General features: G+C 62.7%; 5 protein-coding genes and 1 long non-coding RNA gene across 11 annotated transcripts in view; 3 read left to right on the top strand and 3 right to left on the bottom strand.

The window, feature by feature from the left end:
- Nucleotides 1–10242, top strand: part of UBA52 (ubiquitin A-52 residue ribosomal protein fusion product 1) — a 196724-nt gene extending 186482 nt beyond the window's left edge. The window contains exons 1-5 of one of the 3 annotated variants that reach the window (XM_066336243.1): nucleotides 9121–9201; nucleotides 9533–9651; nucleotides 9731–9817; nucleotides 9905–10007; nucleotides 10102–10242. In XM_066336243.1, coding sequence (XP_066192340.1) covers nucleotides 9549–9651; nucleotides 9731–9817; nucleotides 9905–10007; nucleotides 10102–10195 — 387 coding nt within the window. In that variant the 5' untranslated portion in view covers nucleotides 9121–9201; nucleotides 9533–9548 and the 3' untranslated portion in view covers nucleotides 10196–10242. Of the gene's footprint in view, nucleotides 1–9120; nucleotides 9202–9532; nucleotides 9652–9730; nucleotides 9818–9904; nucleotides 10008–10101 lie in introns of those variants that run through there. The other 2 variants (XM_066336244.1, XM_066336245.1) reach the window with 2 other exon arrangements.
- FKBP8 (FKBP prolyl isomerase 8) lies at nucleotides 286–5686 on the bottom strand. Of its 2 annotated transcripts, none has more exons than XM_066336192.1 (9): nucleotides 5585–5686; nucleotides 5001–5288; nucleotides 4704–4873; nucleotides 4367–4455; nucleotides 3913–4130; nucleotides 3664–3836; nucleotides 3501–3578; nucleotides 1511–1648; nucleotides 286–1116 (listed from the first exon to the last, which is right to left on the bottom strand). In XM_066336192.1, exons 2-9 carry the CDS (start codon nucleotides 5272–5274, stop codon nucleotides 1030–1032), a joined length of 1227 nt encoding a protein of 408 aa, XP_066192289.1. In that variant the 5' UTR covers nucleotides 5275–5288; nucleotides 5585–5686; the 3' UTR covers nucleotides 286–1029. The 2 variants fall into 2 exon arrangements, with proteins under 2 accessions (XP_066192289.1, XP_066192290.1); XM_066336193.1 differs by lacking the exon at nucleotides 5585–5686 and adding an exon at nucleotides 5393–5411.
- On the top strand, nucleotides 5848–8136 carry KXD1 (KxDL motif containing 1). Its single transcript, XM_066336241.1, has 5 exons — nucleotides 5848–5985; nucleotides 6285–6385; nucleotides 6487–6639; nucleotides 7055–7101; nucleotides 7684–8136. The coding sequence occupies exons 2-5, from the start codon at nucleotides 6291–6293 to the stop codon at nucleotides 7917–7919; spliced, it is 531 nt and encodes a 176-aa protein (XP_066192338.1). The 5' UTR covers nucleotides 5848–5985; nucleotides 6285–6290; the 3' UTR covers nucleotides 7920–8136.
- LOC136371906 (uncharacterized) lies at nucleotides 7983–8941 on the bottom strand. The gene is made up of 2 exons (XR_010745418.1): nucleotides 8870–8941; nucleotides 7983–8510 (listed from the first exon to the last, which is right to left on the bottom strand). It is a non-coding gene; the product is annotated as an uncharacterized lncRNA (long non-coding RNA).
- A 917-nt stretch (nucleotides 10243–11159) lies between the features above and the next one.
- On the top strand, nucleotides 11160–13811 carry REX1BD (required for excision 1-B domain containing). The gene is made up of 5 exons (XM_066336242.1): nucleotides 11160–11187; nucleotides 11934–12016; nucleotides 12527–12731; nucleotides 12811–12899; nucleotides 13274–13811. Exons 1-5 carry the CDS (start codon nucleotides 11185–11187, stop codon nucleotides 13344–13346), a joined length of 453 nt encoding a protein of 150 aa, XP_066192339.1. The 5' UTR covers nucleotides 11160–11184; the 3' UTR covers nucleotides 13347–13811.
- A 185-nt stretch (nucleotides 13812–13996) lies between these two features.
- Nucleotides 13997–23548, bottom strand: CRLF1 (cytokine receptor like factor 1). 3 transcript variants are annotated; one of them, XM_066336197.1, is made up of 8 exons: nucleotides 23348–23548; nucleotides 18221–18499; nucleotides 16695–16824; nucleotides 16226–16395; nucleotides 15412–15569; nucleotides 15163–15331; nucleotides 14719–14908; nucleotides 13997–14585 (listed from the first exon to the last, which is right to left on the bottom strand). In XM_066336197.1, the coding sequence occupies exons 1-8, from the start codon at nucleotides 23430–23432 to the stop codon at nucleotides 14273–14275; spliced, it is 1494 nt and encodes a 497-aa protein (XP_066192294.1). In that variant the 5' UTR covers nucleotides 23433–23548; the 3' UTR covers nucleotides 13997–14272. The 3 variants fall into 3 exon arrangements, with proteins under 3 accessions (XP_066192294.1, XP_066192293.1, XP_066192292.1); XM_066336196.1 differs by having other exon boundaries at nucleotides 14472–14585; nucleotides 14726–14908; nucleotides 23348–23532; XM_066336195.1 differs by having other exon boundaries at nucleotides 14472–14585; nucleotides 14730–14908; nucleotides 23348–23531.
- Between the last annotated feature and the right edge of the window lie 1466 nt (nucleotides 23549–25014).

The following is a 25014-nucleotide window of genomic DNA, read 5'->3' as shown; positions in this document are numbered from 1 at the left end:
CCTCCAGGCATGAACCCTCTGGGCATGAGCCCCCTGGGCACGACCCTCTGTGATGGACACTCCCTGTACTCCCCCAGATGTGAATCCCCCAGATGTGAACCCCCCAACCTCACAGACCTCCCCAGTCATGAGCATCCCAGCAGGGACCCCCCCTGATCCCCAGGTAGAACCTGAATGTTCCAGGCTTCCCCGCAGGGCAGATTTTGGGATCCCAGGCTTCCCCCTAAGCATTTTCCCACCCGCAGACTCTGTGTCCCCATATGTGGCAATAAAGAGGTGTGAATGTGAAGGAATTGTCCTTTATTTGGGAAGTTCACAGTCAGTTTGGGGTGCAAAGACAGTGCTACAACCCCCCCACGAGCAGAGCAGAGGCAGGGCAGCGGCGGGTGCTGGGGGGCTGCAGGGCAGGGGAGGGACCCCCGATGGGCTTGGACCCACAGGAAGACAGCCTGGACAGGGGGTCTCCAGCGCTCCCCATCTCCATCCCGCCCACCGCGGGGTTCTTTGGCTTCCTTTGGACATTGCACGCTCCAGGGATGTGCAGAGGAAGGCAGCAGGTGCCTCCAGGAGGGCTGAGTCCCTGGCAGCCCCCCAGGAATCAGGGAATGTCGCTGCATCTGCCCCTGGGCACATCCACATGCTTCCAACAGCTTCCTTCTCAGTGCCTCTCCCTGCCCATCCCATTCCATCCCATCCTGAGGCAGGGTTTGGGCACGGCCAGGACGTACCGTGAGGAATCTCCTGCTGCTCCTGACACACTCAGGGCTGGGAGAGAGCCCCTGATTGCCAGGAGGCTGCCCAGGGGTCACTGCTCTGCTGGCAGCTCCCTCCCCACAGCTGCACCCGCCCGTGCCAGGAGGGACGTGGGGAACATCAGGAGAGAGATCCAGCACCTCTGGCAGAGAAAGCATCCGTGCTCCTGGAGCTGCGAGTCCGCAGGAAGGGGTAGCAGAGCCTCGGGGCAGCCCCACGGCAGACAGAGAGAGGCGGGACACGTTCCTGTGCCAAGGGGCCACCCCGGTGCCACCCTCAGTTCCTGGCAGCGATGACCACGGACAAGGCCACGCCGCCCAGCGCGATGGCTGTGGCACCAAAGAGCCACTTCCAGGGGATGGACTGTGGAGCAGAGCACGGGGACGTGAGGGGCAGCGCCCGCGGCGGGGGACACGTGTCACCCTGCCTGTCCTGCCTCCTGCACAGGGCATCCCAAAAAGGCAGTGACGTGTCCGCAGGGGACAGCGTGTGCCGCCGGCTGACGGCGCTTCCCAAGGGGCAAAGTCCGGACCCTCCAGCTGGCACGGCTGGGATCCGGTGGACGCAGCCAGGAGCACAGGGTATCAATGTTTTCCAAGCACAGCTCCTGGAGCACGGCCCCCTGCTCCCAGTGGGATGGCTGTCCTGACACAGCCTGTCCACATCCTGCTCAGGATGTCCCTCCTGCGCGACTTGGGGGGACACTGACACACCCCCGTGGGTCCCCAACCCAGAGGCCACCCCCGAGAAGCCTTACCCAGGGCAGTTTGTCTTTGCACTTCCTGGGGCTGCCGGCGGCACTGGGATTCCCGAGCATCTTCCTGTACATCTCCGTCTCCACGTTCCTCTGGTCCGCGTGCTTCTTCACCAGCTTGGAGAGCTCAGCGTGGATGGTCTGGGCAGGACAGAGTGGTTTGGTCAGCCCTGCACCGTCCCTGCCTGCCAGGGAGGGCACAGTGTCACCCACAGCAGGTTTTACTACCCCTGGGATGTGCAGGAATGTCGTGGAGGAGCCTAGAAACAGCTGAGGGGGTGATGAGCAGGCCTTATCCTGCCCCATGTCCCAAGGCCATGGGGCTGAACCAGGCTGCCGTGGGACACCCTGTGGGTCCAATGCCCCTCTGTCCTTTTTGGCTGCTCAAGCCACTCCCAGCAGCAGGGAACAGAGCCTAAGGTTGATGCCAGACATCAGGAAAGTGATTTTATCCTTTAATCGAGACAGGAAAGTGTCTGCCTTGGGGACAGACATGTGCCAGCTCTCCCACTTTCTGTCTGGAAAGCGGGCTGAAAACTCAGCCTGGTGTGAAGTGGGATTGCAGCAAGACCCACAGCGTGTCCACACCTGTCCTGCTGGGGCAGGAAAAGGCTCTGAGTCCTCTCTGGGGCCCACAGGCTCCCCAAAAGCTTCCTCCTAGGAAGCACCAAGGAGCTGAGCAGGGCAGGGTGGCAGAAGGACGTTGTGGTGGCCCTGGTGGCACGGCCATGCTGTGCCCTCTGCTGGGGGACACATCCCGAGAACACCAGCTCTACCAGCCCGTGCCACGCTGGGAAAAGCTGCCTCCAGCACGAAAATTTGGAAGTGTGGAGGACAGAACACTCCTGCTCGGAGCTCACCGGGGCTGTCACATCATCAGACAACCCTCAGCTGCTCCCAGAACACTTCCAAAGGGTCAGGAGAGGGAGGCAGGTGGAGCCCAGCTTTGTGGAGTGTTTTCAGCACCGGTAGCCGTGGCCCCTGAGTCACCCACGCCACTGGAGCAGCAGCTGGGGAGGGCAGTAATTTGCTGTACTTGTGGTTTCACTGGACACGTCACTGCCGGGCATTTGGATTTTCCAGCCCTCTCCAATTAAAAGCTCCATCGGAACTGGGGAGCAGCCGCCCTGCCAAGGGACGTGCCAGGGGAATGGTTCCCAGTGCTGCTCCCTCTCCACCCTGCCCACGCTGGGAAAGGAAAGGTTTTAGGGTCCTGCTTGCCCTCCCAAAGGTGCTCAGACCACCTCTGAAGGTGCTATGGGGTTGCTTGTGCCACATCCCACCCGTGACCTTCAGGATCATGACACAAATCCTGATGGTCTGGAGAAATCCTAATGAAAGGAATGGCTACAACGGACCCAGACAAACATTAAAGCCCATCTGGAGAGCCAAGACCCCCAGGACAACCCTGTGCAGGCAACACCTCGCTGTCTCCTCCCAGTCTCGCTCCTGCTGGGGTCATTTCCTGGCACTGGGTTTTGATTTCTCCCGAGGCTCCAGTCCTGCAGCTGATCATTAACTGACAGGAAATTCCTGACCAGGAGCTCGCCCTGCCCGGGCGCTGGACCGAGGTCTGGCTGCTCCCACCACCTGGTGATTCACTCCTGGGGCTGCTCGGCGAGTTTGTGGGGACTCAGCTCTGCCCCACTTCCCTCAACCACAGCACGAACTGCCCGAGCCACCTGGTGAACCTGGGGCAGCCTGGACCACCCCCAGGGGACAGCTGGAGCACCAGGGATGGGCTGCCAGAGAGTCCTGTCACTGTCAGGACCAAAGGTTAACGAGGCAACTTCGCAACCTGGAGATAAGGGATCCACCAGCCCAGGCACACTCCACGTGGTCCATCATTCCCCAGGCTCTGGGGGCTATTCCCAGCCTCCCCTCACAGAGCTCCAGAAGGTCTCAGCCTTCCAGGGGGGACACAGACAAGAGAGAAGCATCCAGGACAGCCCCAGCTCAGGGGGATCACGGGCAGCACACACTTCCAGCCTACCTTGTTTGAAGGCTCCAGCTTCAACGCTGCCTTCAGGATGGGAATGGCCTCTCTGTATTCTCCCTGCTGGGCCAGCACCTGGGGGGTGACACAGGGATGGAGCAGGGCTGAGGCCTGTCCCTCGGTCCCCTGCCATGCCACGGAGAAAAAAAACCCTCCTCACCTTCCCCTTTCTGAAGAGAGCCTTGATGTTCTCTGGCTGATGCTCCAGCACCAGGTTACAAGACTTGAGAGCTGCCTTGAAATGGTCCAACTTCAGCTGCGAGGCCGCCAGGTTGTTGAGACACTTCACCTTCACGTCCAGCAGCTCGGCCTCCTCGTCTGGGCTGAAATCCACTGCACAGAGCCCCCAGGGCTGAGCTACAGCAGGGCCAGGAGCCCAACTGAGCCTCTCTCGAGGGGGGACAGGTACCTTTGGAGCTGGAGCCCACGATCCTCAGGGCGATGTCGTAGGAGTTGATGGCCAGCACGTAATCTGCCTGCTGGTAGAAGAAGTTGCCGCGCTCCCGCTTGCGGTTTGCCAGCTGGATCTTCTCCTTCCCGCTGAGCAGCTCCAGGTCTGGAGCATCCTGAGCCGCCAGCAGCTCCACCTCCAGCGTGAGGGATGCGTTAGGAGGGATGTCAGGGCTCCTGCACAAAGCCATGGCACCGCTGTCACCTCTCAGGTGTTGGGGCTGTATGGATTCAGCACCGTGGCTCAGAAATCCGAGCCAGGGAATGATCTTTTCACTCGAGGCAGGACATGCTGCTCATGGCAAGTGAGGAAGCTGAGGTTGGAAAGCTGGGCTGTCACCAGGTGAGCAGGGGACAGCTTCCCCAGCGCTGTCTGGGACCACCCTGCTCCACCTGAAGTGCTGTCAGCTCACCTGCCCTGAGCTCCGTAGCAGTACTTGGCTTCTGACACAATCAAAGCCTTCTCCCCCATCTCCATGAGCTGCACACACAAGTCCAGAGCCTGCAGGGAACAACACAGAAGGGACTGTAAAGATTAGCCAGTTCCAGCCTCCTGCCCTGGGCAGGAACATCTTCCACCAGATTGTTCCAAGTCCCTCTAACTTGGCCAACATCATGGGGAGGGAGCACAAGCAAGGGCAGAAAGGCCACTTTGATCCCCAAACGGCATGTCACCGACTCCAACCCTCCGTGCAGCCCTCGAGGTGAGGTCCTGCTCCCCAGCCAGGTGAGCTCCCACCCAGCGTTCACCTGCAGGACATCGCAGTCCCCCAGCGTGAAGGTGAGGGCAGGCTCCTCCTCCACCACGGTGCCATCCTCCAGCGTGGCTTTCAGGCGGATTGTCACATCCTGGCCCTTTTGGGGACGGCTGTCCACACCCTGGCCCGCCACCAGCGTCTTCTTCTTGAGCAAACCATTCCCTGCGCACAGACAAACCACAGGCACATGGGGACACGGTGGGGAGCGCAAAGTCTCCACCTTTCTCTGGACACCTGTAGCCCCGAGGAAACCCAAAAGGCCCCAGAACCTCCCACCCGGGGCACTCACCCAGAACATCGAGCCACTCTTGAGGGTCCCCGGCCGCGTCCCCCGCGCTCTGCTCCGGGGACTGCGTGTCCTCCCGCGGCGGGGCCGGCCGGCCCACGTCCTCCAGCGGCGGCAGCTCGCTCAGGTCATCCTCATCCTCGTCCTCCCCTTCTTCTTCCAGGACTTCGAAATCCTCCGCCGTGTCCAGCTGAGCCGCGTCCGCCGCCGCCGCCTCGGGGCCGGTGCCCGCCCGGCCCGGGGAGCCGCTGCTCGGTTCCTCCCCGCTGGACGCCATCGCGGCGGAGCAACCTGCAGTGGGGAGAGGGGATAAGGATCGGGCCCGCTCTTACCGGCACAGACGCTCCGCCGGACCGGGGACCGCCGGCACCCTCCGGGAGCGGGGGATGCGCAACGGGACAGCGGAGACTCCGGAGCGGCGGGGAAGGATCGGGCCTGGCGGGGGGGGGGGGGGGGGCGCTCGGTGCCGGTGGGTCTGTCCCGGTGGGATCGGGGGGGTCACGGCCCCGGCCCGGTACCGTGGGGGGGGCGGCCCCGCGCCCCCCGCCCGCCCCACGTGACCGCCGCGCGCCCCCCGCCGCTCCCACCTGGCCCCCGAACGCGCGGGCGCAGGCCCCGCCCCCTCCGCGAGCCGATTGGCCCGGCCCCGCCCACCGCGCCACGCCATTGGGCGGGGAGCACGCTCGTCAGCCGCGCGCCGGAGGAGCGCCCCGACGCCTTAAAGGAGCCGCTACCGGCGCGGCCGCCCCGGCGCGGAGTAAGCGGAGCCGAGGGTTCGGCACCGGTACCGGAGAGGCTCCGTGATGCCCGCGGGGGTCGTGACCCTCTGGCCTGGCCGGTCACCGGCACTTCCGGCTCGGCGCGGTGACGTCGAGGGGTCGTGCCCCACGTGATTCCACACCCGGAAGCAGCGCGGAGCGTCCGCCGGTGCCGCCCCCGGTACCGCTCCCGCTCCCGTCATGTGAAGCGGCGGGACGGGCTCCCGCAGGTGCGTGGGCATTGCTGGGGGGAGGCGCCGGGAACACCAGTGGGGGCTCAGACCCGCGTGTCCCCGAGGGAACCCGGGGCTGGCGGCGCTACCGGCGGGCGGCCAGGGGACCCCCGTTACCGGCGTGTGCGGCCGCCCCGGGAGGGGACACGGCAGCGGGGTACCCGATACTGGACGCATGGCAGGGCTGGGAGGGAGCCGCTATCACGGAGGGAAAGGGGGAGGGTCTCCGTTACCGGTACGGGGGGCGCGGGGGGCTCCGGTTCCCCCGGGGCTGAGCCGCCCCCTCGGTCCCGCAGGCCACGATGGAGCCCACGGCCTCGCAGGTGTTCTGCGGGAGAGTGCTGGGCATGGTCAACGCCGAGGATGTCAACGCCATCATCCTGGCCCAGAAAAACATGTGAGTCCCGGGGCGGGGGGGAGCGGCCGGTGGGAAACCCGGTACCGGCACCGGGAGCCTCCCGGGAGCTTTGGCGAGCTCCGTGTGCCTCCCCCGCGCAGGTTGGATCGGTTTGAGAAGACCAACGAGATGCTGCTCAACTTCAACAACCTGTCCAGCGTCCGCATGCAGCAGATGAACGAGCGCTTCCTGCACCACACCAGGACCCTGGTGGAGATGAAGAAGGACCTGGACAGCATCTTCAGGAGGATCCGGTGGGGAACGGGGTGGGAACGGGCAGGGAGATGGCACGGGGGAGCTGGGTGGGGTGTTAAAGGGGGCACAGGTTGGAGTTTGGGGGGCAGTGAGAAGGGAAATCTGTTGGGGAAGGGAAAATAGATGATTGAGTAGCACGTGGAGGGGATGGAGGCTGGAGCTTTGGGTTTCCACCATCCTGCTCTGGATGGGATGGGCTGTGCTGCCTTGGCAGCTGCTCGGGGTGGTCACAAAATGTGGGGTTCAGAAGCACCCCGTGTGCTGGGAAGGGTGGGATGGGGAGGGAACTCCTCAGCCTTGGGATTTGTTTCCTCCACGTTTGGGTCCTCCACGACTGCTGGAGGCTGAGGGAGCTGTTGGGCAGCTCCAGATCCCTCAGCTCCCCACGGACTCGGATTGTTCTCTCCTCCCCAGGACACTCAAAGGGAAGTTGGCCAAGCAGTACCCGGAGGCTTTCAGCAGTGAGTGATTCCTGACACGTGGGTTTACAGAGTCACAGAATGGTTTGGGCTGGAAGGGACCTTCAAGCTCATCCAGTGCCACCCCTGTCACGGGCAGGGACACCTCCCACTGTCCCAGAGTGCCCAAGCCTTGTTCAGCCTGGATTTGGACACTTCCAGGGATCCAGGGGCAGCCACAGCTGCTCAGGGCACCCTGTGCCAGGGCCTCCCCACCCTCCCAGGGAGGAATTCCTTCCCAGTATCCCATCTATCCCTGCCCTTTGGCAGTGGGAAGCCATTCCCCTTTGTCCTGGCACTCCACGCTCAGTTTTCCTCCTGTGGGAAGAGTTTCTGTTCCTAAAAACACCTGAGGCATCACTAAGGAATCAGAAGTCCATGTGCTGGCCCGTGACTGCTTCCCTAAAACTCCAGAAAACTCCTTAACTCCACTAAACCCAGCTGCAGGAAACTGCAAACAACCCCTAATTGACACGCTGGCGATTTGGCTGGATCCTTTAAATCCCTGCTACAAGCAGAAAATCGGGGAATATCTCTCCCAGTGTCCCAACACCACCAACTTAACACCTCCCTCTTCCCTCGCAGACATCCACGAGTCCCCCATCCTGGAGGACGACGACGATTTCGACCCCGTCCCCAAGAGCACCACGACCACCATCGCTACCTCTGAGCAGAGCACGGAGTCCTGTGACAGCAGCCCCGACGTCATCTCCCCCACCACCAGCCAGGATTTCGAGGATTTATCCCAAGGCCAGTACGATGGCCCTGCTGTGAACGGACAGAGTCTCACAGACGAGGACACGGCCAACGGCCTGGACTAGGAGCCACCTCCTGCCCCTCAGAGAACTTTCTATCCTGTATTTATAGATCGGTGTGTCGCTCTCTTATTTTTATTTTTTTTTCCCCTTCGGGAAGAGAAGGATGGCTGGGAAAAGCTGAGGGAAGAAGGTGCTGCTCCTTCTGCCTGAAAACTGCCGCTGAGGTGTAAAGGCACCGCTCGCTTCAGGGGGAATCAGTAAATCCTGGGTTGGAAATGCCTCTTGTCCTCCCTCGTTCCTGTGCTCAGGAGAGCAGCTAAACTTCAGCATCCATGTAGATTTTTTCTTTTTTTTTGGGTGCAGAAATGCTGGTTTTGGGGCACAGGTGTTTCTATTTCGTAAGGAATGTTGTCTCTGAGGCTCTGCGTGCCCACCTCTCTGTCCCTGCTGCTGATGGACTTGTGCTGGCTGAGTTTTCCACTGCTGGGATGAGCCAGAGTCGTGTTTCCCTTTGGTTCTCGCATTCAGCCCCTCACATGGTGCTGCTGGTTGCTCCACAGGCAGCCTCCCAGGAACAGGAGCTATCCAGATCTTTCTTTTCCACCACCGTTGTGGTGTGATAAAGGAACTGCTTGAGTTTGGGGTCTTGATGGCCTAGGAGGGGATGGGAGGCTGGAGGGGTGGGTTTTGGGGCTGGTCCTGGAACTGGAGCTGTAGGACCCATTGTGGAGTCAGAATGGGGACGGTTCCAGGGCTGTGGGGCCAGTCTGGGGTCCGTGAGGTCACTGGTCTTGGCACTTTGGGGCTGGTCACGGGTCCAGTCCTGTCACCATGGGGTCAGTGTGGGACCGGCCCCTGGGCCCTGTGGGCAGTGTCTGGCTGTGGGGACAGGTCCCAGGGCCTGTGGGCAGTGTCTGGCTGTGGGGACCGGTCCCGGGAGCTGTGGGCAGTGTTGGAGGGTCGGTCCTGGGGCCCTGTGGTCAGGGTTGGTCCGGTCCCCCGTCCGTGCAGACATTCCCGTGCCCTGTCCAGCAGTGCCGGCGTTACCCCGGCAGTGACGGGGCAGTACCGAGGTCACCCCGGCAGTGATAGAAAAGTGACGAGGCTGTCGCGGGGCGGTGACGGGACTGTCGCGGGGCGGTCCCGGTGTCCCCACACGCAGTGACGACTGTCTCGGGGCGGTGCCTGTGTCCCCACCGGAAGTGACGACTATCTCAAGGCGGTGCCGGCGTCCCACCGGAAGTGACGATGGCGGGGCGGTGTCGGTGTCCCCACCGGAAGTGACGCGGCCGCGGTTCCGGTCCCGCCTCCCTTTCCCTCAGCAGCGAGGCCACGGGTGCGCGCGGTGCGGGAGCGGAGCGGGCCGCGGGCCCGGGGTGGGCGCCCTGAATCCCGGGAGGGGCCGATGGAGCCCGGGCTGGGGACTGGAGAACGGGAGGGAGCCTTGGGACCCCGGGAGCGGGGCTGGATCCCGGGATGGGGGCGGGAACCCCGGGAGGGGCCCTGGGTCCCAAGGGAGGGCCCGAAACACGGGATGAGGGCTGGATCGCGAGAGCGATGCTCGGGAACGGGGGTTTCAGAGGTTTTAAAGGGTAGGGGAGCGGCGGGGCCCTGCCGCGGGCGGGACACGGCCACAACGGGGCCGGCCCGGGGTGACGCGGCCGCCGCATCCTCAGGTGAGAAGGTGCCAAGATGCAGATCTTCGTGAAAACCCTCACGGGCAAAACCATCACCCTCGAGGTGGAGCCCAATGACACCATCGAGAACGTGAAAGCCAAAATCCAGGATAAGGAAGGTACTGGCGGGGCCGGGAGTAGCGGGGTAGCCCCGCGGGGGTTCCCCGGTGTCCCCACCAGGGTGATTCTGTCCCGCAGGAATCCCCCCCGACCAGCAGCGCTTGATCTTCGCGGGGAAACAGCTGGAGGATGGCCGCACCCTCGCAGACTACAACATCCAGAAAGGTGATTTTTCGGGGGTTTTTTGAGGGGGCGATTTTTGGGGTGCCAGCTGCTCCTTGCCCCCTGTGTGACGCTGATCTCTCCTTACAGAATCCACCCTGCACTTGGTGCTGCGCCTGAGAGGGGGAATCATCGAACCCTCCCTGCGCCAGCTGGCCCAGAAATACAACTGTGACAAGATGATCTGCCGCAAGTGCGTGTGTCCCCGTGTCCCCTCGCCCCTTTTGTGCTCCCAGAGTCCCTCCCCGGGGACACGGGGGGCTCTGCTCACCTGTCCCTCCCCTCAGGTGCTACGCCCGCCTGCACCCCCGCGCCGTCAACTGCCGCAAGAAGAAGTGTGGGCACACCAACAACCTGCGCCCCAAGAAGAAGGTCAAGTAGATCCTCCAGCCCTGCCTGCACTGGCCAATAAAGTATTGCAACGCTCAGCCCTTGTTTTCTGGTGTTTTTGTGGGGTATTTTTGCCCGAATTGGTTTTTAATAAATGGAGGCTGTGCTGGAGCGGCAGAGGAGGGTGAGAGGAGCAGGGAGGGATGGAGGTGGTGGTCAGTGCCCGCAGCACTGTGTGTGCATGGGCTGGGCCAGCACTGGGACCGCCCTGCCCAGCCATGGGGACCCAGCCAGGGACTGGACCAGCGCCAGGACCACACACAAACCCCCTGTTCCTGAAATGGGACCCCCAGTCACAGGGGGTGACTGTCAGCAGGCCCCCTACACGCTCCTGCTCAAGCTCTGGGAACATTCTGGTCACTGCTGCAGATTCTGGATGGACACCAGGAGTCCCCTGCCCACCCACCGGGACCCCGGCCATGGGCACAGAGGGGCACCAGCACCACCGGGAACGGGACCCCCTCGGTCCTGGGCTCTCCCTGTTGGGCTGCAAACCCACCGGGAGCCCCCGGCCGCGTGTCCAGGGACGGCACCGGGACCCCCCCGGTCCCCTGCATCCGTGTCCCCATCCACCGGGACCCGCGGCTGTGTGCTCACAGCACCGGCGGCTGCACGGACCGGACCCGGGACAAGGGACCAGGGAACCCGGGACAAAGGACTGGGGACCCGGGATAAGGGACAGGACACGGGACTGGGGACCCGGGACTAGGGACAAGGGACTGGGGACCCGGGACAAGGAACGGGACCCGGGACTAGGGACAGAGGACCTGGGACAAGGGACTGGGGACCCGGGACTAGGGACAGAGGACCTGGGACAAGGGACTGGGGACCCGGGACAAGGAACGGGACGCGGGACAAGGACTGGGGACCCGGTTCCCGGCCCCGGGCCGGCGGCGCTGCCGCTCGGTGCCTGCAGGTGGCGGCGGAACCGCGCTCCGCCCCGCGGGCCCCGGGCGTGCGCCGTGCGGCCGGGCCGGGCCATGGTGAGCGGCACCGGGAGCGGGACGGGAACGGGAACGGGAACGGCCCCGGGGGGAACATCCCGGGATCGAGCGGGTCCGTGCGCGCGTGGTCACGGCGGGGTCCCGGCGCCGGGCCGTGGATGGGGGTCCCGGTGCCCGGCTGTGTTGTGAACCGCCGGGATCCCGGTGCCGCTCCGTGGACACGTGGCCGGGGGGCTCCCGGTGCGGCTGCAGCGGGGTGGGGACATCCCGGGGCCGGGCCGGTCCGTGCACACACGGACGGGGAGGTCCCGGTGCCCGTCTGGGTTGTGTGAGCATGGCCGGGGGTCCCGGTGCCGGTCCGGGTATAGCTAGAGAGGGGTCCCGGGACCGAGCCCGTGCGCGCAGGGACGGGAGGGGGGTCCCGGTGCCCATCAGTATCCCGGGCACGTGTCCGGGGGGTCCCGGTGTCAGTCCGGTTCGGGCACGAGTGGCCGGGGTCCCGGTGGGTGGGCAGGGGGATGTGAGGGGTCCCGGTGCCCCTCTGTCGTCAGCACAGAACCGGGGGGCTCCCGGTGCGTGGGCAGCGGGACTGGCGGCTCCCGGTCCCGGTGCTGTGCCCAAACACGGCATCCAGAATCCACCCGGGACCCCCAGAACCGGGCGAGAACGCGTTACCCCCGCACTGGGGTGATCCCCCTGGGCGGTACCGGTTCTGCCCGGAGCCCGTTACCGGGTCGCCGGTGCCACCGCGTCCCCCAGCGCCACCGTCCCCTTGTGTCCCGCAGACGGGCGAGGCCGTGCGGGAGCTGCTGCAGCGGCTGCGGGCGCTACAGAGCGAGCGGGTCGAGACCTACCGGCTCTTCGAGGAGTGAGTACCGACACCGGCACCGGTACCGGTACCGCCGCGGGGACGGGCCCCCGGGAGGCGGAACCCACCGGGGGACACGCGGCACCTCCCGGGGCGGGACACCCCCAGCAGGGAACCGGATCCCCCATCCCGATTATTTTGCATCCTGTTGGGACGGGGCCATGGGGGTGGCTGATGAGCTCCAGCTGGCAGCGGGACTCTGCGCTGGACACCTGAATCCTATTTCAGCATCCAGCAGATGATGATGGACTTCCTGGGATGCAGGGTTGAGAGTGTAAAGGATGAAAAAAAAAAGCCCCAAACCTCTGACTTTCCCCGCCAAAAAAAGCGGTTTCCAGCTCTGTCCCCGGTGAGGGCTGAGGCTGCCTGGTCCTGCTGCCAAATCCAGGCAGGAACAGGCAGGAAAACCCTCCTGGTGCTGCCTGTGGTGTGTGACAAAGCGGGCTCAGCTCCAGGATGAGGCACTCCACGTGTGGTGACAGTGGCTTGTCCCCTCTGTCCTGTCCCCAGGGGCCACCAGGCGTACCTGAGCAGTGCCCCACACTATGACTTCCCCCGGTACCGGCAGCTGGTGCACGAGGTCACCGTGGCCTTCAATGGCATCTCCCGGGAGGTGCTGGACATCGCCGGGCGCCTGCGGGATGAACTCGGCCGCCCCGACCTGGCCCAGCACCTGGCCCGGCTGCAGGAGCAGGAGCAGGAGAAGCTGCAGCTGGTGGGTGCTGGGCTGGGGAGTGAGGGGGTCCCTGGGGCTGGTTTGAGGGGGTCTCAACACCCGTGGTGTCCCCCCACAGACAGCGCAGCTGCAGCTGGCCCGGCAGCAGGCACAGGAGCAGCCCGAGGTGGACGCCCATCAGCAGGAGGTGCAGGAGCTCAAACACAAGTAGGTGGTGGCCCTGCTGTTGTCCCCCCTCATTTTGGGAAGGCAGCATCCCCTTAACCCAAGACCCTCACTGCCAGCCCCTTCTCCCCCTATTTTGGGGTGTCACCCCCTCCCCAACCCGCAGAATGCTGGAGTTGGAAAGGGACGCTCAGGGATCATGGAGTCCAGGCCAGGAGCCCCTTCCCCACGTTTCCCCATCCTCCCTGCGGCCCAGGGGGGCCCAGATGGTGCCTTCGGGGTCTGGCGGCGCTGCGTGGCCGCGTCCCCTCGGCCTCCCCGGGCTGAGTGTTTCATAAACAGCGCGGGGAAGGCGAGGCGGCCCACATAATACGCTCCATATGGGCTTTATTTATAGTTTCCATCCGCTCTCGTAGGCTAATTAAAACCATTGAGGCAATCAGCGAAATTCTCCAGGACCTTAAGTACGATTCGGAAGAAGTTGAGTGATGGGTGTCCCCGTGGGAACGGCTGGAGGGGCCAGGCTGGTGGAACGGGGGCCCCGTTCATCCCCCACCCGCTCCCGGTGCACCTTGGCAAGGTGGGCATTGTCCTGCGGGCCCCTTTTCTGGAGCACAGGCTGGAAGGGGTGGGCAAACCCCCTCTGGGACAAGTGGGGTGCCCCTAAATCCTGAGTGTCCCTCAGCAGAGGGGGGCTGGCGTGGGGCTGGTTCCCCTCCCCGGCTGTGCCGGGGCTGTGCCAAAGGCAAACCACACCCTGCAGTGCCAAGGGGCTGCCGTGCTTTGGCCCCCATCAAGGTGGGCACCGTCCCTGCTGCCAGCTGGAGTCCCGTGAGCAGCAGCTCCCCCTAAAACCACATCTCGGAGACCGGCTGTGCCTCCAGCCCCACTGCAGCTCCGGTGCTCCACGAGCGTTTTTTATATGGTCACCCCAAATAAACCTGTCCCCACGGAGCCGGCCGGTGTGGTGTGATCTCAAGGGTTGGTGTGGCCCCCCGCTGCCCCATGCCACCCCCTCCAGCTCGCCTCGGTCCCCCGGGAGCCCCGGGACGGGGTGACAAGGGCCACGGGCCCCATTTGGCTGCCCGCTGCATCCCCGACCCCGCGCAGCGCTGCCGCTCCGCTGACGCAGACCCCGGTGGGGTTTCAGAGGTTTATTGGCATTAAGCTTAAATCTGTTCCTAATTGACTGAAATGGAACCAAAATAAGGCTGGTTTGAATCAAAACTGGAGCAGGCGCTGGGCAAACCCCAGCAGCCTCCAATCAGCCCGCGTGGCTCCCCGGGGACGGACCCCCCCTTCCCCATCCCCGTGCGCTCGCACGTAGGACCCCGGTGAGAAAACGGCCAAAATCGCTTCCCGGGGGGATCTGCGGCGAGGGTTGGGGGTCACCCGGGAAGCCCCCGCCTCCCCTTTCATCCCAGAGGCTGCTCTGGCTGGCAGAGCAAAGCCCCTGATCCTCCCGCGGCCGGGCGAGGCTGCGGGCTCCCCTCGCTGCCGCGGGGCCGCGGTCCCACGGAGCCCCCGGGGCTGGGCCAGCCCGGCCCCCCAACCTCACCCCACCCCATTGCCCAGGGCTGCGGGGCCGCGCTGCGCCCCAGCCGCCTCCCGGCACCTCCGCGGCGGGGCCGGGGCGGGCGCGGGCGGTCCCGGGTGGGCGCCGGGCGCCCCGTCCCATCCTGCCGGCGCTCGGTCCCCCGCGGGCTACAGCTTATCGCCGGGAAGAACCTGCGGAGAGGAGCAGAGCCCCGCGTCGCCCCGGGGTCGGCGTCACCCCCCAGCATCCCTGGGGTGGGGGGTCACCCCTGGAACCCCCCCCCCCCCGTCCCCACCCAGCCGGGGGAGAAGAAGTGCGAAAGGCTCCTTACCTACCTGGTTGCGTGTTTTGTGCGATTTCTGCAGCCACACGCGCCACTGGTCGTAGAGTTTGATGCCGAGGTTGGAGCAGCCGTAGGCGTGTTTCTTCACCCACCCGAAAAACTGCTTCAGCTCCCGCCGCAGCGTCGTGTTCTGCTCCCCTCCTTTGGGGTCGCAGCCCCCCGCCACTCGCTCTGCGGGGACACAGGGGGTCAGTGTCACACGTGGGGACAAAGGGGTCAGTGTCACACACGGGGGACGCGCCTCAACACTTCCCCGTGCCGTGAATAACGAGAGCCGGGAAGGAACACGAGCAGCTTTTGGCTCCCAGCTGGGAAAGCCAAAATTGGCTCCTTTGCAAGAAATCCAGGTGCCGGGCACGGAGCGGGGAAGGGCCCCCGGTGCTCGGGGAGGGAACGCGGCCCCGGGCGCTGCCGGCGGCACTCACCGCTGCGCGGGGTGGAGGCGGCCGTGGGGTTGCTCCAGTCGCTCCAGATGCCGGCTTTCTTGGAGCCGTAGATGCTGAAGGGATTACAGCGCACCTGGACGAAGTAGACGGTGCCGGGGCGCAGGCCGGCCAGGCGACAGGAGGTCTGGTTGCCCACGTCGTCCACCACCTGCAGAGGGAGGAGATTGGAGCACCCCGAGGCCACCCCGCGCTGTCCCCCCACCCTGGCACCGGCGGTGCCCACCCAACCTTCCACTCGGAGCTGTCCTCCACCCGGTATTGGATCTGGTATTTGGCTTGGAAGAGGAAATCCTTGAGGGCTGGTGGGGAGCTCCAGCGGACGCTCAGCTGGTCCTCCAGGTCACCCACCCTGCTGACGTGCACGTCCGACGGCGGGTCCGTGGTCACTGCGGGGACAAGGGCAGGGGCTGGCCGGGGACAGCGGGGCAGGGGCTGGCCGGGGACAGCAGGACGGGGACAGCGGGACAGGGGCTGGCCAGGGACAGCGGGGCAGGGACTGGCTGGGGACAGCAGGACGGGGACAGCGGGACAGGGGCTGGCCAGGGACAGCGGGGCAGGGACTGGCTGGGGACAGCAGGACGGGGACAGTGGGACAGAGGCTGGCCAGGGACAGCGGGACAGGGACTGGCCAGGGACAACGGGACAGACACTGGCCGGGGACAGCAGGACGGGGACAGCGGGGCAGGGGCTGGCCGGGGACAGCAGGACAGAGGCTGGCTGGGAACAGCGGGGCAGGGACTGGCTGGGGACAGCAGGACGGGGACAGCGGGGCAGGGGCTGGCCGGGGACAGCGGGACAGGGACTGGCCGGGGACAGCAGGACGGTGACAGCGAGGCCGCGCCGCGGGGCCGCGAGGGTTAAAAGGAGCCGCGGATGTAAAAGCCACTCGGAGCGAACAGCCTAATTCGATTAGGAGCAATTCTGCTCACATATCGCCCATTTCCTGCTGCCCCCCGCCCCAGCCCAGAGCCGCCCCTTCCCCGCGAGGTCACCGGTGACGGTGACACGGTGACGGTGGCACGGTGACAGTGGCGTGGCTCACCCACGTCGAGGATGTCCAGCATGACCACGTCGGACACGGCCACCCCCAGGCGGTTGGACGCCTCCACCCAGATCTCGTAGGGCGTGAAGAGGGCCAGGTCCTTGGGGATGTGGCAGGAGTAGGTTCCGGCCGTGTGGTATTCCTGGCAGGTGTTGTCCTGGCCGTACCACCTGTGGGCAGGTGACGGGTGAGGTACCAGCACCACTCCCCCATCCCCGGGATGTCCCGTGGGTCACTTCTGACCGTTCCACTCCTCCACAATTGAGGGACCAGCCCCGTGGTTCACCCAACTCAACCAAGGCCACGGCAGTTTCTCCTCACCGTCCCCGGCTCCATGAGGAAACTCATCACTCCAGCAGCGCCCCCGAGCAGGGGCCAGCCAGGAGGCATCCAGCTGCCCGTTCCCTGTTTCCCGTTAAATCCCACTCCAAGGTTTTTAACAACGACGGGGATGAAGGTGAGCACCCACCTGCGCTTGTACTTGAGGGTGTAGTTGGTGTGCAGGAAGGTCTCCCCTTCTGTCCCCGGCGCCCACTTGCAGGTCAGGTCCTTCATGTTTTTGGACCAGCAAGTGATGTTGACTGGTTTTTCTGGGGGTACTGGGAGAGACAAAAACCAAAAAAAAAACAGATTCTAGAGTTGGTTTGTTTTCCCAGCCACGGAGACACAAACCCCAAATCCAAGCTGCGTTCCCAGCTGAGCCTCTGTATTCCCGGGAATGCGTAGCGACCCAAAAAACAAACCCGAGCTGCATTCCCCGTTCTGATTCCGTATTCCTGGGACGTAGCATCGTCCTTAAAATAGCCCGAGATAAAATCTTACGATTATTGGTTCGGACAAGCGCGTTTTAACCGAGGCTTTGCCGAAACGGCCTCTCAGCTGCGGCAGGGCAGGGCTCCACCAGGGCAGCTCCTGGTTTGGTGGGAGCCAGGACACTGATCCCTCCCTGGGGATCCCCGGCTTCTCTCCCGTGGGGGAGGCACATCCCAGCGCTGGCTGGACCCTGGCATGGGACTGCCAGACCCCGGTACAGAGTGACCAGACCCCAGTACAGAGTGACCAGGCCCCAGTACAGAGTGACCAGACCCCAACACAGAGTGACCAGACCCTGGTACAGAGTGACCAGACCCCAGCACAGAGTGACCAGACCCTGGTATAGAGTGACCAGACCCCAACATGGAGTGACCAGACCCTGGTATAGAGTGACCAGACCCTGGCACAGAGTGACCAGACCCCGGTACAGAGTGACCAGACCCTGGTATAGAGTGACCAGACCCTGGCACAGAGTGACCAGACCCCAGCACAGAGTGGCCAGACCCTGGCACAGAGTGACCAGACCCTGGTATAGAGTGATCAGACCCCGGTACAGAGTGACCAGACCCCGGTACAGAGTGACCAGACCCTGGTACAGAGTGACCAGACCCCAGCACAGAGTGACCAGACCCTGGTACAGAGTGACCAGGCCCCAACACAGAGTGACCAGACCCTGGTAGAGAGTGACCAGACCCCGGTACAGAGTGACCAGACCCCGGTACAGAGTGACCAGACCCTGGTACAGAGTGACCAGACCCCAGCACAGAGTGACCAGACCCTGGTACAGAGTGACCAGGCCCCAACACAGAGTGACCAGACCCTGGTAGAGAGTGACCAGACCCCGGTACAGAGTGACCAGACCCTGGTAGAGAGTGACCAGACCCCGGTACAGAGTGACCAGACCAAGGCACAGAGTGACCAGACCAAGGCACAAAGTGACCAGACCCCAGCACAGAGTGACCAGAACCTGGTACAGAGTGACCAGACCCTGGCACAGAGTGACCAGACCCCAACATGGAGTGACCAGACCCGGGCATGGAGTGACCAGACCCCGGTACAGAGTGACCAGACCCAAGCACAGAGTGCCCACACCCCATCACAGTGCCCACACCCCATCACACCACACCCACACCCCATCACACAATACCCACACCCCAGCACAGAACAGCAGCACCAACGTACATCCAACATAAAGACAGGAGCCGGCCAAGATGCCACCGTCTCTGCTGTGACACACCAGATTGTCCCCCGACTGCTGCCTGGAGCCGTTGAGGCGGGCCAGGGCCACGCTGAGCGTGGAGGGCCCCAGGGTGCTGTAGGAGGCGGCCGGGAGGCGCCGCCCGTTCAGCGTCCAGTACAGGTCCTCGGCTTTCAGCGGAAAGTCCGGGCTCACCGTACACGTGGCCACCAGCGAGGAGCCGATCAGCAGCGTGGGGTCCTGCGGGGAAATCACCGCGGGGTCTGCAGCCGGAGAGACACAGAGCCAAGGGGGGAAAAAAAAAAAAAATCAATTATGGAGGGTTTGATGTCGAGCTAATGACGTTATGGCTGTTTAAATGTGCGTTAGGTCTATTTAAATACGTTTTGTGTCTGTTTTACGTTGATTTAAAGGCCTTTGTGTGTCTTTTGTGCTCGTTTAAATACGTTTTATGTCTGTTTAAAGGAGTTGTTTTGCTATTTTACATCATCACGTCTCTATCAATTTAAATCATCATATATGTTTGATATTAATTTAAGTACATTGTTCAGCTATTTTACACCGATTTAAATCATCACAAGCCTATACTGATTTAAATCACGTATCTATTTTACACAGATTTTAATCACCACGTATCTATTTTATATCAATTTAAACAGTTTTCTATTTAACATCAATTTAAATACACTGGTTTCTATTTTACATTGGTTTAAATGAGTTTCATGTCTCTTCTTTACTTCTGCACACTTTACATCCATTTTATATCTAAAGACATTTTACATCTTTTCTATCTATTTAAATAGGTTTTTATATCTATTCTGTATCTCATTACACACCTATTTTTATCTGTTGAAACACACTATAAATCTACTTTTATACCTACATGCATTTTATATCTAAACACTTAATCTCTATTTTTTGCATCTACATCTATTTTAGAACTTTAAAAATACTTTTTATATCCGCTTTTTATCTATTTTTTATTTCCCCGGGGCTGGGGTGGGGCTGGATTGCGGCTTTGGTATTTTTTTTTTTTCAGCGACAAAAAGGAAAAAAATTGGAGGCGATTTTTTTTTTTTTTAAATAAATTTTTTTCCCCTCTCCTTTTCCAGCACTGCCAAGATCCGGAATTTCCCCCCTTGGATCACCTCGCCCAAAGGATGGGAAACTCTTCCCGTCCTCATCCCCACCATGTGCTCCCAAAACTCGACATCCCGAGGGATGCTGCGGGCTGCCAGCGCCCCTCCGGGAAGGAAAAAATTCCCGGTTTTTTTATGCCGGGATCAGGAGTTTTTCCCAGCCGCGGCTGCTCCCGGGGTGTTCCGTGTCCGTCAGCCCTTATCGGCTCCATCCGCACGCGCCGGGCTAATATCCCAAATTACCTCCCGGAAAGTTCCCGCGACCTCCCCGCCCCTGCGACCTCCCGGGCCCCGAGCGGCTTTCAGCGCTCTCCTCCCGCCCCGACCTTCCCCAAAATCCCCCAAAGTCACGCCGGAGAGATCCGGATTTGGGGGGGATCCGCCTCTCACCCTCCGCAATTAGTGCTGCCAAATCCTCGTTACGGCGGGGAGGATTAATTAGGAATTACAGCAGTGGTTAGGGGGGAGGTGAAGTTGTGGGGAAAAGCAGCTTGAGGGTACCCCAAATATCCATGGGTGGGTGCCAGGCACCCCAAATATCCACGGGCTGGTGCTGGGTACCCCGGGGTACCCCAAATATCCATGGATTGGTGCCAGGCACCCCAAATCTCCACAGGATGGTGCTGGGTACCCCGGGGTACCCCAAATATCCATGGGTGGGTGCCAGGCACCCCAAAACTGCACAGGATGGTGCTGGGTACTCCGAGGTACCCCAAATATTCATGGATTGGTGCCAGGCACTCCAAATCTCCACAGGATGGTGCTGGGTACTCCGAGGTACCCCAAATATTCATGGATTGGTGTCAGGCTCCCCAAATATCCACAGGATGGTGCTGGGTACCCCGGGGTCACCCCAAATATCCATGGATTGGTGCCAGGCTCCCCAAATATCCATGGGATGGTGCTGGGTACCCCGGGGTCACCCCAAATATCCATGGATTGGTGCCAGGTACCCCAGATCTCCACGGGATGATGCTGGGTACCCCAGGGTACCCCAAATATCCATGGATTGGTGCCAGGTACCCCAAATCTCCACGGGATGGTGCTGGGTACTCCGAGGTACCCCAAATATCCCTGGATTGGTGCCAGACACCCCGAGGTACCCCGAGCACCCACGGGTGGGTGGTCAGACACCTCGAAGTTGGTACCAGACACCCCAAAACTCCACTGGGTACCCCGGGCTATCCACGGAGGGCGATGGATGCATCCCACCTCCCCAAAGAAACCCTTCCCGAGGCCGCCCGGGCCTCTGGAAACCTCAGCCCTTTTCTCTGCCGAGGAGCTCAGCCCGGTCCGAGCCGAGCCCGGAGCTGCTGCGGCTCCTCCGATCACAGACCCAGCGCTCCTGGAGCCCCGATTCCGCTAAATCTTCATCTAAACAGCCCCAAAAAACTCACACCAGCGCCGTAAAACAGACGCGTTTCCCCAGCCTCCGAGCAGGACCCTCTGGAGGGGCCAATTTTCTTTCTCTCTGTATTTTTTTTTCCCCTGAATTTGGTTTTTTTTTTCCTCCCTCTTCCATGCAGGACTCTCTGGAGGAGCCAATTATATACATATATATATTATTTCTTTTTTCCCCCTGGAATTATTTTCTCCCCCTCGCCTTCAGCGCGGCCACAGCGCCGAACATGTGTTTTAAAAGGGAAAAGTGTGAAGTTTTCCGATCGGGAGAGGAAAAGGGCCGGAGAGACGCAGGCAGGCTGTGGAATGTGCAAGTTGCAACGAAAATACCTGCTCGGGGGTTTTATGGCTTCTCTATTGCAGAGGAAAAAAAAAAAAATGCTGATCAGGTGCTAAGTAATGCTATAAAGTAAAACCACATTTCCAAGGTGTCGGGAACGTTTATGCTTTTCTTCCGAAGGGCCGGATTTCATTTTAGTTTTATATCGGAGTTTTAAGGGGTTGGGAAAGAAAAAGGTGGGGGAAAGAAAAAAGAAAAAAAGAAAAAATAAAATAAAAGCTCCGATAAGTGTCAGAGATCACACAGTTAAAAAAAGATTTATTGAGCTGTGCAGGGGGTTAAAGGAAAATAGAAATAATTGCCCTGAAGAACAAAAGGGAATTTGGGAAGCTCTGAATTCCACAGGAAAAATAAAATTAAATATATGCGTGTAGTTAGAGCTCTTCTAAAACTCGAGCAGCGAGGTTTGCGGGCAGACACGGTACCCAAAAATGCTTTATCCCTCTTTTCCACTCTTCTCTCCAGTCTTTCTTTTTGGTTTTTTTCTTTTTCCCTTTTCTCATCCCGGACTGGCATTTCTCGTGCCCATCCCTGGGCTCGAGGAGGGATTTATAAAAAGCCCAGGCATTCCAGCGCGGCCGGAGCTGCACCGAGAGGAAACTTTCGCTCTCTAAAAGGAGATTTTTGGCTTCTCCTTCGCCAGCGCCGCACGTCGAGGGGCCGCGGGGGCAGCGCTGCCCAGGACCCCCGTGGGGAGGGGCAGAAATGGGGGTCCCGAGGAGGAGACCCTCGCTTGATTTGGAGGAGAAAGATGCGAGATCAACCCCACCGAGGCTCCGGCTGTGGCCTCGTGTTGTTCCCGGTGGGATCGTCCCCTCCGGGCACCGGGGTGGGCACCGGGGTGGGCACCGAGAGCCGCCCTCGCTTTTAACAGCCCCGAAAGGGGAAAATTTGGGAGCGTTTCCTTCTCCCCACCCTAAAGCTCCGGTAATTCCTGCCCCGATGGACGCCCCCGGGACCGGGTCAGGGCTCCGCGGCGGTGGCCGGGGAGGGGACACGGGAGGTGCCGGACGAAGCGGTGGCGTTTTTGGTTTTTTTTTTCTGGCGGGTCCCGTTGGCGCGTCGGAGCGGAGAACATCCATCGCCTCGAGAAATTCCCATCATAGGGAGGAAGGCAGATTTCCTGCGGCGGGGAGCGGGAGCTCACCCTGCCCCGGCTGCGGCCGGCGTGGGGGGTCCGGGGGGTTTAGGGCTCTGTGGACCCCCGTGTGTCCCCTCCGATCCCCGCGGGGCTCAGGCGGCTCCACAGCTCAACCCACAGGTGGCACCTCCCGGACCAGCCCCAAATTTGGCATCGCTGAGAGAGACCCCCACCCCAGGGGGATTTTGGGGTGTTTTTTGGGAGGGGGGTCGTTGTTCTGCGTGGGGCAGGGAAGGAGATCCCCATTGTTCGGGGTGGGAAAAGGGGATTCATTGTTCTCTGGGCCGGGGGGGCGGCTCTCCGCGGGGACCCCGTTGTTCTCGGCAGGGGGAAGGGGGGGTCTCGGAGGTTTTTTGGGGGGGGCAGAAGGGGGGCGATGCCCCCGGGGGTGCGAAGGGGGTCGCGTGGGGAAGGGGTTCGCTATTGTTCTCCGGGCGGAGGCCGGGGGTTTTCCATTGTCCTGGGTGGGGAACGGAGCCGCATGGTTCTGCGGGAGGGGGGACAAGGGGGGGACCGGCCCTTCTCGGGGTCCCCCTGCTCCGTGGGGACAGGGAGCACTCGCTGCTCCGGGAGACGGGGGGGCCTCCGCTCGCTGCTCTCGGGGATGGGGGGCAGCACAAAAAAGGTTTCCTCTATTGTTCTCTGCGGGCAAGGGGCGGGGGGGTCCCTGCTGGGCTGCGGGGACGGGGCTGGGGGGTCCCGGCTGCTGTCGGGAGGCGATGGGGGGGTCCCGGCCGCTCTCCGCGGGGGGGTCCCGGTTCCCCTCGGCAGCAGGAGAAGCGCAGCCCCGAGGTGAGCCCGGCGGTGCCCCCGCCGTGCCCGGCACCGCTCCGCATCCCGGGACCGGGGAGGGGACGCGACACACCGAGAGCAACGGGACAGCCCCGGGGGGCTCCGCATCCCGGAACCGGTGCCGTGGGGGGGGGGACACGGGACGAGCGGAAAGGAGCGGGAGAACCCCGGGGGGCTCCGCGTGCCGGGGCTGGAGGCGAACGGGAGAGCCCCGGGGGGCTCCTCGCAGCGTCCCGACGGGACCCCCGCCCACCCTTCGCCCACCTTGCGGGAGCCGCCCGGTGCCGCCGGTACTCACAGGAGAGCGGATCGGCGCGGGGCAGGAGCGGGCAGAGCAGCAGCAGCAGGGGCAGCATCGGGAGCGGCGGCGGCGGCGGCGGCATGGCCTCTCCTCCGGTGCCCGTCGGTGCCCGGGGCGGCGGAGCGCACCGGCACGTCCGGGGAAGTCCCGAGCAAGTCTGAGCAACCCCCGGTTACCAAAGCCCCAGCTGCCGCCCTGGCCCCGCCCCGGGACCGCCCCCGGGGGGGCACAAAGCCACCGGCCCCCGCCGCCCCCCCCCTCCCCGGCCCGCTCCGGTACCGGCCCCGGGGCTGGCCCCCGCCCGGTGCCCGCTGCCGCCGCGGGATGCTGGACCCCCCCGCCCGCCCCGGGGCCGGTGTCCCGCTCCCCCCGACAGTCCCGGTAGGTGAGTAAGAGCCGCCCCGGGGCCGCCGGCCCACGGGTGACTCACGCGTGGACCCTCCCGCGCCCCCGGGGCCGCTCTCGCCGCTGAAGCGGCCTCCCCCCGCCGCGGCTCCCCCCGCTCCGAGCGCCTCTGAGATCCAAACCCCGCGTATTCCCGAGTTTTTGGGTCGAACACAGGAATATCATCTCATAAATCCCGATGTTTTCTAGCGAAATCCATCATCTCTGCGCTTTCCTCCTCCAAACCCCACAGAAGTGGGAAAACCACCTCGAGTGGCTCCAAGTCCCCCCAAACTGGGGCCGCGTTTGTCCCCAGGGGTGGTGGCGGGTCCGGTTGTGCCACCAGCATGGCGACAAAGCCACCCGCATGGGAGTCCCCCGATGTCCCTCCCCGTGCCCCTCCGGGGTCTGGGTGGCACCGAGAGACCCCCAGGCAGGTCACAGACCCCCGGGACAGCACGTCCTGGTCGTGCTAAGGCCACTGTCCCCACGTGTGGCGTGTCCCCAGCTGTGAGGACAGGGGACACCGGGGGCGTGGAGGGTGGCAGGGGACACTTGGGTGGCCCGAGGTGCCGCACGGACCCGGGGTGGGGGGAGCCGGGGGGTGACACTGCCTGGGGCTCCGAGGCGTTGGGCACCAGCAGGGATTGCAGAGATTAGAAAACACAAATAAAAAAAAATAAAAAAATAAAAAATAAAAAAATAAAAAAAAAGGAAAAAAACAAACCCGCGAAGGGGGGGAGGAGCCCAACAATGCCTTTTTCCCATCGTCCTGTTTTTTGGAAGCTTTCTGAACTGTTTTTGTTGAAATTTCCCAAAAATGTCAGGCTCCGGGAGCCACCCAGCCTGAGAAACTTCAGCCCCAGCGGCCGCGGTCTGGCCGAGTGAATCACGGCTGTCCCGGGGGCCGGCGGCCGCCCGCGATCCCGACCCACCGCCCTCCTTATCCCCCGGGAAAACCACCCGGGGACATCAGCCAGCGCTGGGTGCTGCGGGAAAAAAGGAGAAATTCCCGCTGTGTTGCCGGAGGCGGGAGCTGCGGCCAGCCCGGCTGCCCACCGGCACTGCCCAGCCCCTTCCCCGGCGGTTTTCTCCAGCCCCGGGCCGCCCCCTCAGCCCGCGGCCGCAGTTTGGGGGATTTGGAGGAGCCGGCTATGGGTGGGTTCCGCGGGATGCTGCTGGTGGCAGAGGGGACACGGGTGGCTTTAGCAGAGGCATCGTCAGAAGGTGGCTTGAGGCTACAACGGGGGGAGAGATGAGGACACACGGTGTCACCTGAG

This window comes from Sylvia atricapilla, chromosome 26 (assembly GCF_009819655.1).
Source record: "Sylvia atricapilla isolate bSylAtr1 chromosome 26, bSylAtr1.pri, whole genome shotgun sequence".
In the NCBI taxonomy this organism is placed as follows: Eukaryota; Metazoa; Chordata; class Aves; order Passeriformes; family Sylviidae; genus Sylvia; species Sylvia atricapilla.
This window is presented reverse-complemented; position numbering and strand designations above follow the sequence as displayed.

What these genes read in the sequence shown, in the direction of transcription:
- FKBP8 (XM_066336192.1), bottom strand. Translation starts at nt 5,274, where the DNA reads ATGGCGTCCAGCGGGGAGGAACCGAGCAGCGGCTCCCCGGGCCGGGCG. An exon ending in GGGACTGCGATGTCCTGCAG is followed by an intron (nt 4,456 to 4,703) that starts GTGAACGCTGGG and finishes TGTTCCCTGCAG; the next exon opens with GCTCTGGACTTGTGTGTGCA. An exon ending in TGCTACGGAGCTCAGGGCAG is followed by an intron (nt 4,131 to 4,366) that starts GTGAGCTGACAG and finishes GGCTTTGTGCAG; the next exon opens with GAGCCCTGACATCCCTCCTA.
- KXD1 (XM_066336241.1), top strand. Translation starts at nt 6,291, where the DNA reads ATGGAGCCCACGGCCTCGCAGGTGTTCTGCGGGAGAGTGCTGGGCATG. An exon ending in ATCCTGGCCCAGAAAAACAT is followed by an intron (nt 6,386 to 6,486) that starts GTGAGTCCCGGG and finishes TCCCCCGCGCAG; the next exon opens with GTTGGATCGGTTTGAGAAGA. An exon ending in GTACCCGGAGGCTTTCAGCA is followed by an intron (nt 7,102 to 7,683) that starts GTGAGTGATTCC and finishes CTTCCCTCGCAG; the next exon opens with ACATCCACGAGTCCCCCATC.
- REX1BD (XM_066336242.1), top strand. An exon ending in ACCTACCGGCTCTTCGAGGA is followed by an intron (nt 12,017 to 12,526) that starts GTGAGTACCGAC and finishes TCCTGTCCCCAG; the next exon opens with GGGCCACCAGGCGTACCTGA. An exon ending in AGCAGGAGAAGCTGCAGCTG is followed by an intron (nt 12,732 to 12,810) that starts GTGGGTGCTGGG and finishes GTCCCCCCACAG; the next exon opens with ACAGCGCAGCTGCAGCTGGC.
- CRLF1 (XM_066336197.1), bottom strand. Translation starts at nt 23,432, where the DNA reads ATGCCGCCGCCGCCGCCGCCGCTCCCGATGCTGCCCCTGCTGCTGCTG. An exon ending in CGCCTCCACCCCGCGCAGCG is followed by an intron (nt 14,909 to 15,162) that starts GTGAGTGCCGCC and finishes GTGTCCCCGCAG; the next exon opens with AGCGAGTGGCGGGGGGCTGC. An exon ending in CGCAACCAGGTAGGTAAGGA is followed by an intron (nt 14,586 to 14,718) that starts GCCTTTCGCACT and finishes TCCTCTCCGCAG; the next exon opens with GTTCTTCCCGGCGATAAGCT.